The sequence below is a fragment of the Sardina pilchardus genome, chromosome 14 (assembly GCF_963854185.1).
Source record: "Sardina pilchardus chromosome 14, fSarPil1.1, whole genome shotgun sequence".
NCBI lineage: Eukaryota > Metazoa > Chordata > Actinopteri > Clupeiformes > Clupeidae > Sardina > Sardina pilchardus.
Genome location: NC_085007.1, coordinates 10,490,076 through 10,499,629, shown reverse-complemented (window position 1 = coordinate 10,499,629; position 9,554 = coordinate 10,490,076). Strand labels below are relative to the sequence as shown.

At 42.7% G+C, this 9,554-nt stretch overlaps 2 protein-coding genes across 2 annotated transcripts; both read right to left on the bottom strand.

Moving 5' to 3' along the window:
* Positions 1-102: 102 nt before the first annotated feature.
* Positions 103-2,502, bottom strand: bbln (bublin coiled coil protein). Its single transcript, XM_062554930.1, has 3 exons — positions 2,189-2,502; positions 1,378-1,425; positions 103-1,113 (listed from the first exon to the last, which is right to left on the bottom strand). Exons 1-3 carry the CDS (start codon positions 2,217-2,219, stop codon positions 878-880), a joined length of 315 nt encoding a protein of 104 aa, XP_062410914.1. The 5' UTR covers positions 2,220-2,502; the 3' UTR covers positions 103-877.
* A 2,706-nt stretch (positions 2,503-5,208) lies between these two features.
* Positions 5,209-7,207, bottom strand: LOC134101239 (uncharacterized). The gene is made up of 5 exons (XM_062554836.1): positions 7,185-7,207; positions 6,799-6,871; positions 6,289-6,426; positions 5,898-6,035; positions 5,209-5,505 (listed from the first exon to the last, which is right to left on the bottom strand). Exons 1-5 carry the CDS (start codon positions 7,205-7,207, stop codon positions 5,209-5,211), a joined length of 669 nt encoding a protein of 222 aa, XP_062410820.1.
* Positions 7,208-9,554: the final 2,347 nt, after the last annotated feature.

The following is a 9,554-nucleotide window of genomic DNA, read 5'->3' as shown; positions in this document are numbered from 1 at the left end:
CTCGGGCTAAACCGTTTGATTATGAACATGGGGAAGGGGGTTGTATGTTTTCATAACATATTTTTATTCAAATGAGGAACAGAAATGAACAAAGTTAAAAAAAAAAATAAAAAAAAGTGTTGTTGGTTTTTTAGCAGCTGGACGTCTCATGTATTTTTGGATGTTTTCTGTATTTGGGTCCTTTTAATTTATATTAAAATATTTGATGATTACATTTTCAGCTTTTTGGTTTTACTTCATTTTAATAACACCTTGATGTCCATAAATAAATTAAAATATTTGCTTACGATACTTCTGTACAAACAACACACAGTTGTAATACAGGTTGGGTTACATTTGTACATGCCTTTTCACAAACACATGATCTGACTTATTGCACCAAACAGATAGGCCTGCTATGGAATGACATCAGTATTCAGCATCTTCAGTATTTTCAGCATTACTGACTTGGGAGAATTGGGTCCTGCTGGTACCCATTTTCAGACTCACAGAGGTAAGTGAAACCCCATGGCCTGCGGTATGAGTATTCTTCCATATCAATGGAGTGGACAGGGTACACATCTATTTTGGTTTCATATGCACAACAATAAACCAAGGTAGTATTTCATGTAGCCTTGTCAAATGAGCAACCTGGATAAACTAACCCAGAGGAAGTGGCAAACCTAATACAGCAGCTGAACAGCCTCATTCTACCAAAGTCACAAGACTCTGAAGTTTACTACTTCCTGTGAGTCAATTTACCCACGTTGGCTACTTGTCATTACATCCCTGGTCAATCAGGCCAAAGGTTTAGGTTTTAGGCTAGTTAGGATGGTCACAGAATGAGCAAGAAATGCAACGGGGAGCAGCTACAATTACCAATGCATTGTGTTTAAGGTTACTCGTTATCTTTTTCTTCGGGTGGTGTTCGATCCTCATTTGAGGACGGCTCTATGACTGGATGCTGGTGACCTTCAGCCAACCCCTCGTTGATTTTCGCCCTGAACTCCTGACGCGCCTGCCGGTTGGATTCCAGCAGTTCGTGTAATTTGCCGTTTAGCGCATCATTGCGATCCTCAAGGTCATCTAAGCAGTAGTTGATCTGGTCCAACATCGTGTTGATGGCAGCGTATTCTGTGGCGAGAGAAGAACGTAGCTTAAGCTATTTACCTGACCAAGACTGAGGAATTGCACATATCAGCTGCACTGTACAGCACCTTCTTTTGGACATTAAACAGCACTATACTTCAGAAATGGCAGTAAAGTATACTTGCATAACGGCAGTTAGTTTTTGTAAGAGAGAACTGAACTCATCACATGATGGTGGCAGAGGTGGAACATGAACGAATGACTTCATTAGCATGGACAAGATAAGAATACAAAAGTAGCTGACGTTACCTTCCCCGTTAAAGTCATCGTCGTCCTCAATGATACCATCATCAATTGACCCTTCCAGAGCCACGCCCTAAAACCGCCACAGGCCAATCGTGGCTTAGCAACCCGTAACTAGGCAAGCAAGGCCTGGCAAGCTTTCGAGTTTTTGCCATGTTAACCTATATGGAGACTGCATAGCCTGTGGGCCATTAAGGGCATTTATTTGGATGTGTGGTGCTCCCAAACACGTGAAATCACGGTGAAATAACATGTTGAACTATAAAGACATGATATAGTTTGAAATGCGTATTTTTCTAACTTTAAATTTTGCATATTGCGTGATATTTCCATAACCGCGAGATACGTTTCACGATGGCGGCAAAAAGTTCTTAACAGACATTCAGCGAGACGTATGTATAGCCCGTCAGCAATTCTGTCTAAAATAATACCTAGTTGAAGTACCAATCATGTTATGTTGTCAAATATTGATGTTATGGAAGTATAGCTTAAAACGATATGCTAGTTTTGTCCCCCGCCCGTTTCATTCGTACTAGCCTGGAGGAACCATCGAAAACAACGCGTACCTTCGACTTTTGCTTAAATAACTCATGAACGGTTTTGTTCAGAGCTGAACATGCAACTGTAGTTGACAGAGGACAGATGTAGCTCGCTAGTGACCAAATATGAGCTTTCATTGTGGTGCGATGTCTTTGTAAATTACATTTGTTTAAAAAATCCCGTGTCTCCTCCATTGTAATAGACGGGCAAGGTGCGAAAGTTTGACAGGCGTAGCAACAGTAACTATGGAGGGCGGGACTTCTGGAAGGGTCAATTGTTATATTGGGATCGCCGTTTGGTCCAGACATTTTGGTGATGTCAAGTGGTTAGCTTAATAAAATAAGCTGCCAAGCTAACGTTGGCCCACTGATGGCCAAGACACGGAAAGCGTGAACTGTCTCCTCTCCAATGCAATTAATGAGCTGAAGTCGACTGCAATAAAAGAGATCTCGCGCATACCTTGAAATATGTCCACCACGGTCTTGGTAAAATGTAAAACTAATGTGACAATGCAATAACTAGTCGACCAAGATGCGAGTCAAATGACTAAAGATTGTTGTCGTCTCATCTGTCAGCTGCTATGGTCAGCTGACACATGAGGACCCAAGAAGACATCCAGATATGTGCCTGACCAGAAATATGAGAATTATTTAGTCTTGTCAGAGGGCCATGGCCTTATTCAGTTACCATTTGATAGGGCGACCTTTTACTGGCTATGATTTTGACATTTCGTGCGGACCATTAATTCCTTAGGCCTCAAAAAGAGTAGGCCTACATGTCCGGGGAAAAGAGGACGCCCTCTTGTGGCATAAAACCATGTTGAATGTGTAAATTTATGTAGGCCTACTGTCTGTATGTAAGGCTCATTTGAACCCATGCTAAAGTTGACTAAAAGAGGAATACAAATCATCTTTTGGAAATGTATCTTACCTGTAATGCCTTAAGTAAAAAATGAGGAAATATCCAACCTTTAAGGACACCAATTGGAATTAAAGCCCCATCAAATACCCATCACCAGTTGGTCCAACAAAGGTGAAAACCTTATTTTCTCACTTTGGTTTCACATTACATTTTCCTCTATATCTGATGTTTTGATTTAAATATAGCTTCTGTTTGTGTGTGGCTGATTTGTTTTGTTTTGTTTTGAGCTGATGATGCCAATAAAGAAAGGGGGCATGTGGGGGCTCAAGAACAAGTCATGTCTTTATTGCCCAATAGTGAGGACCGCTGGATGAAAAACAACTGTTTCCTACTAGATGGGGCCTGAAATACTGAAACAGGTCTGGCTGAGATCATGTGATATATCCAGTGGCTCTAAAGTAAGCTGAATTTTAAACTGATAGGAGTCACTGCAAAAACAATTAAAGTGATACAATTGTCTTTTGTTTTGTCTTCCTCTGCCACTTCAAATAAAGAAGCTGGGGGAAGCCACTCAGGCTGTGAAGTCATGACATGAGACAGCACCTGCACCTGCAGCAAATGGATGCCATCAGGTTCTGCTCTGGGGACTCCTCCTGAGGTGCCTCTCATCCAGGGTTTATACGTCCTCCCTCGCTCCTCGGGCCTCGATCCTCACTGATCTACATAAAGGATGATGGGGCGGCAACAATGGGATAGTCTATCCCTTCTTCTATCTTTCTTTATGTAGATCAGTGAGGATCGAGGCCCGAGGAGCGAGGGACGATGTATAAACGCTGCATGAGAGGCACTCCTGGTAATGAGAACCTCCTCCTACACTTGCATGGCTGCCGTCCCCTGCTGTAATCATGCTGTTATTACACCCAGGGCCCCTGAGCAACTACAGTAGGCTGGGTGAACCATGCCTGAGCTTCCGGGGAATTTGAATTTCGCCGGGCAGCTCAGGCTGGAAACCAGCAGATCTATATTCTCTGTTTACTGCCAGAACCTTTGGCTCCAATCAGAAAAGGCCATACTCTAGTCCTGGCACGCTATTGGCCGGTGACGTGACGATAATGAAACTTAAGCGATGCAAAGTGCAGTAGAAACAAAGCACAACCACCCCATACTAATGTTCAATCTTAAAAGATTGAGCTTAGTATGGTGAAAACCAGACTACTGAGCAACATGACGGTGTGAGTGACGTTGATGTTGGATGCTGTGGGAGTGGCGACAGGCGAGCTGGTGACTCAGACGAACTCGGAGGAATGTAAGCTCTTCACCTCTAAATGACTAAAAGAAGATTTTATTCAGCAGTTTTTAAAGTATTTATTTTTGCCTTTATTGTGATGGAAACGGGAAGTGAGTGGAAGAGAGAGATGGGGAGGGATCAGGAAATTTTGCAGGTCGGGTCAAACCCGGGTCCCCATGGACACCAAGATCCTAATGTGGTACAGATGCTGTAGCCAGTTGTGCCACAGCACCCATCCCTGACTAAAAGGCTTTGACTGACCCCACCCCCCACAACACACACACACACACACACACACACACACACACACACACACACACACACTTGCATCCAGCCTCTTTATCACCTCCCTTTAGTCTAATCCAATTTCTCACCTTCCACTTATTTAACTTTTTCCCATCTCTCTCTTTTACAGCCCTCTACTTCAGTCTTTTTTGCCCACAATAAAAGGGGAGGTGAAGGAAATATAGGCAAAGGTGACATTCATTCACAAATATATACAGTCATGTACTTTGTGATTCACATGAGACAGTTCTGGCATATTAATACATGAATAAACATATAAAAGCAAAAGTGACAAAATACATCTCAGCTTTTGAATGTAGCATGAATTCAAGAAGGTGATGATGCCTTCAATACTTTCTGGGTTTGTCCTGAATTTAGCTTATCCAGGAAAAAGCAGATTGTAGGACAGTGAAACAATGAATGTCCTGGAATCAGATTACATGCTGCTTTGATAATTGAAATTCATAAAAATGTATTTGGACCTTTTACAATGTGAAATACAAAAGTTATTATACAAATCTCTCTCTCTCTCTCTCTCTCTCCCTCACACACACACACACACACACACACACACACACACACACACACACACACACACATGCTCTCACACACTCAATTCAAACGTCATGAGAAAATATGTTACGTACCATGACCAAACAAATAAATAAATACACAAATACATCATTTTTGTTATTTCTACCAGTTTACACTTTAGAATAAACTATGTTACAATACATTGGATGCATTCATTGGTCTGTATCCAACCACTCTCCTATAAGAAGAAGGCGTACCACTACATTTGTAATGACATTTAATAGGGAGTAATGTGGGTAGGGGGGGCATGGGGGATGGGTGATGGGACTTTAGGACTTTGAAAGGTCAACCAGAAGCAGGTCGTCCTTCTGAAAGGTCTCCTCCAGCTCGCCTTGCTCAACCAGAAGCAGGTCTTTCTTCTGGGAGGTCTCCTCCAGCTCACCTTGCTCAACCAGAAGCAGGTCTTTCTTCTGGGAGGTCTCCTCCAGCTCGCCTTGCTCAACCAGAAGCAGGTCTTTCTTCTGGGAGGTCTCCTCCAGCTCACCTTGCTCAACCAGAAGCAGGTCTTTCTTCTGAAAGGTCTCCTCCAGCTCGCCTTGCTTAGCCAGAGGCAGGTTATGAAGCTTCTGGACAGATAAAAGTGTATCAACAGAAAGGTATGAAGAGTTTGGTTTCAAAACCAACTATCCACCATTTTAATGAATTTTCATAAATATTTTTTTTACATTTTGTTTTGCAAGTACTTACAGTGGAACTGTATTGGTTTATGTTTAGTTGATTTATGTTTACTCAATCAAATCAAAACAACTGCATTTTTTTGATATTACCTGAAATACACAATTAAATAACATGACTTTTTAATGTTTTTAAAAATGGATATATAGCGTTTTGGAATCAAACTCTTCGTATCATCACTCATCACTCATCACAGAGACCATAGTGAGAAATGGTGCCTCCTCGAGTGACAAACCAGCTCCTGTCTGATCACGCCCTTATAGTCACTCTGCACACCACATACCTTTGTAGAGACCTCGTTATATTGAACATCTTCTGAGGACTTGTCCACCATCTCCTGGTGTTCCCCCAAAAGGTCAAAGGTCCGGGCCTCAATATGCTGCACCTCTGGGCGGAGGACCTTAGTGTCCTGCTCAGAAGCCTGGAAATGAATGCCCTGTTATTTACATTATCATGTATTCATTTAGCAGACACTCTTCATCCAAAGTGACTAAGATAAATTCTATTATAAGGGACTACATTGTCCCTACTGCAATTTGGGCTGAAGGGCTTTAATCGGGGGCACAAAGGTGAAGACTGGGAATTTAACTCACAACTTTTGTAATCTAGGTGCATTACAGTCTGGAATTGATTAATTCACAGATGGAAATACATTGTTCCTGTTGACTCCTAACCTTTCTGTAGGCCTCAGCCTGCTTCTGCAGCTGGACAGTTGCTGCTCTCTGGGTCTCAATGTCAGCTAGGTGTTTCAGGAGCAACCTCCTGTCCTTGCACGCAGCCTGAGTAGCCCAGGAAAGCTTCGTCATCTGGGCCTGCAGACAAAAATAAAACATTTACATTTATTTATTCACTTACTGACACTTTTATTTAAAAAGTGACTTACAGACGAGGACTGTCATTCATGCTACAGTGCAAATGAAGACCTTACAATAACAATAATTATTACAGACAAAGGTGAGTTCATAATAAGACTTCATAATATTTAAGAAGATAAAATTCATTGAGACATTTCATATCAGGTCATTTTAACAGTATCACAACAGTTTAAGGACCAGGACCACTGAGAAATTCAGAGTGGAATTTATGTTCCGTTAGACATCAAAATCTCTTTCACATCAAATAGCCTGTCGGTTTCACTTTTTGACTATTGCAAGGAGACCATTTTCAGGAAACCGATATCTCACCTGCTGGTGCGTCAGCTGGGAGGTGACATGGAGTGTCTCCATAAAGGGGCCTTCACCTGCCTCTTGACCACACCTGCACAGACAGGACAGGAGAGAAGGAGGGAGCAATCAGTGAAGCAGTCAGTCATTTAAAAAGCAGCGTCAGCTTTGCTAACAAGGTCTTAAGCTGTCACATTTTCACTTACATTACAATGCGCAAACATAACATAGCAATCTCCATACCTACCCAAGCAAGAACCTAGCAACCATCTCAATTACCCAAGCAACAACCTAGCAACCACCATAATAATATCATCCCAATCACCATAGCAACCAATGGGATTACCCTAGCAAGTAGCCACCAGCATAGCAACAGCTTTATAAAATATACCAACCACCATTCCTACCCTAGCAACACCATAGCAACCATCTCCATTACTGTAGCAGCAACCTAGCAACCAAATATCAATGTAGCAATCACCATACAGCCTACATGATAGCCTAGCAACCAGCATAGCAACCACTTTATTTAGCATAAGAAATACCCTGTCTACCTTAGCAACAACATAGTAACTATATCTGCATTATCTGTTTCACATTTATATTTTACATACATATTTTATATATTATTCAAATTTGTTCAGGCACTGGTAGTTCTCTGGAATTTGATTTCTGGTTAATTCTGCAGACGTTTATCTAAAGCAACTTACACAAGTGATTTATATGACAAGAATTACAAGGCCACTGTCCCCAGAGCAACACGGTTAAGTGCAGCTCCTTAACCACTAAATTACCACCACCCCAGTCAATCTATCTACATTTGCACACCAGCCTGTGGCTAACAGTAGAGCAGAGTGCATTTATGTGTATGAGTGCGTCAAAACGGTAAAAAAATGGCCTACGATCTAAACAAACTCGGAAGTGTGTATAGGTGCGTGTGTGCGTTTGTGTGCGTGTGTGATCATATGGGCAACACCAGCCTTGTTTGGCAGGACAGCAGGTCCAGTTTGGCCTGGGCTTCCTGGACGAGGGCCTGCTCCTTTAACTGGAGCACGGTGCCCCAGAGCTCAGCTCGGCCGTTCTCCTCCGACACCATCCGCTGGATCATGCTGAACATGAACGCTGTCCAGCCGTCATCCACCAGAGGGGGGCAGGCAGCAGCCGCCACCGCAGCCTGGGGGGACAGAGAAGGGACTGGGTTACTCAGGAACAGCTTATCGACTGAAAGAAGTCAAAGGCTGGAGCCCCAAAAGAGTGTCTGAAGGTGCCTCTCATGCAGCGTTTATACGTCCTCCCTCGCTCCTCGGGCCTCGATCCTCACTGATCTACATAAAGAATGATGGGGTAGGCCCCAGCAGTGGCGCAACTGGCTGGGGCACCTGCACCGTACGCTGGCGACCCGGGTTCGATTCCCGCCCCGTGGTCCTTTCCAGATCCCACCCCAACTCTCTCTCCCACTCACTTCCTGTCATTCTCTCTACTGTCCTGTCCAAATAAAGGCATAAAAAGCCCAAAAATAAATCTTTAAAAAAAAGAATGATGGGGTGGCAACGATGGGATAGTCTATCCCGTCCTCTATCTTTCTTTATGTAGATCATTGAGGATCGAGGCCCGAGGAGCGAGGGAGGACGTATAAACGCTGCATGAGAGGCACCCTGAGTCTGGAATGGACTACATCGAGTCGAATCAGAGTGGTTTCAGTACGTTGGTGTGAAGTCGAATCAGAACTAAATCCACTTTTGGACGAGAATCAGGGCAGAATCTGAGTGATTTATAGTATGTTGGTGTGGAGTTGAATCAACTAAAACATCTTTTGTATCTTGGATGTGAATGAGGGCCGAATCTGAGTGGTCTATAGCATGTTGGTGTGTAGTCAAATCAGAACCAAAGTAGTTTCAGCATCTTGGACGTGAATCAGGACAGAATCTGAGTGGATTACAGCATGTTGATGTGTAGTCAAATCAGAACTTAAATTGGATTACAGCATGTTGACCGCTGATCGGATCAGAACCAGAGCAGTTTGAGAACCTCAAGCACTAAACTGTTGGGTTGACTACAGCAGGTACCTCCTCAGTAAAGGGGACAGTGTCGGCCAGTCGGGGCAGGTGTCCCATCTGGGTCTGCAGCCAAACCTTCATGCCCATCTGGCATTTCTCCTTGTTTGGACCTTGTGCCTGTGGGTACATGTGCCGATGGGTAAAAAGCTAAACAATTACTGATAACTGGTCTCCACATTTGAAACTTTCTCCTATCCATGTTTTGCCTCTCAACAGAACAGACCCATCCCCTCCTCCCAATTAGACTACCCTAACCCACCCCTAGTGTTCTGTTATATAAATGTCCATAGCCTACTGTAATTACACTTACAGTGAGTATACACTGCCATATGCTATTGCTCTTTATACTATTCATCCTGCACATACACTTGTTCTTAAAACTCTTATAATACTACTGTTTCTGCAGTGGTACTGTTACCATACTGTACACATATCTGTCTATACGGTTCATTCTGGTTATCTGAACAAAATATTGTTAATATTCTCTTACAAAATATTGTTAATACACTGCATATTATTCTATATCTACTCATGTTACTGTTACTACACTGCACATATCTAATTTATATAAACCACCCTCTGTAAACCAACTAGCCTACTACACTGCACTAACTTCTACTGTATATCACATTTCACTTGTACAGTAGGCTACTTGTCTTTGTACCATAGGCCTTAGCACAATGACAAGGTGAATTTAATCTAATCTAATATAGGCTAATA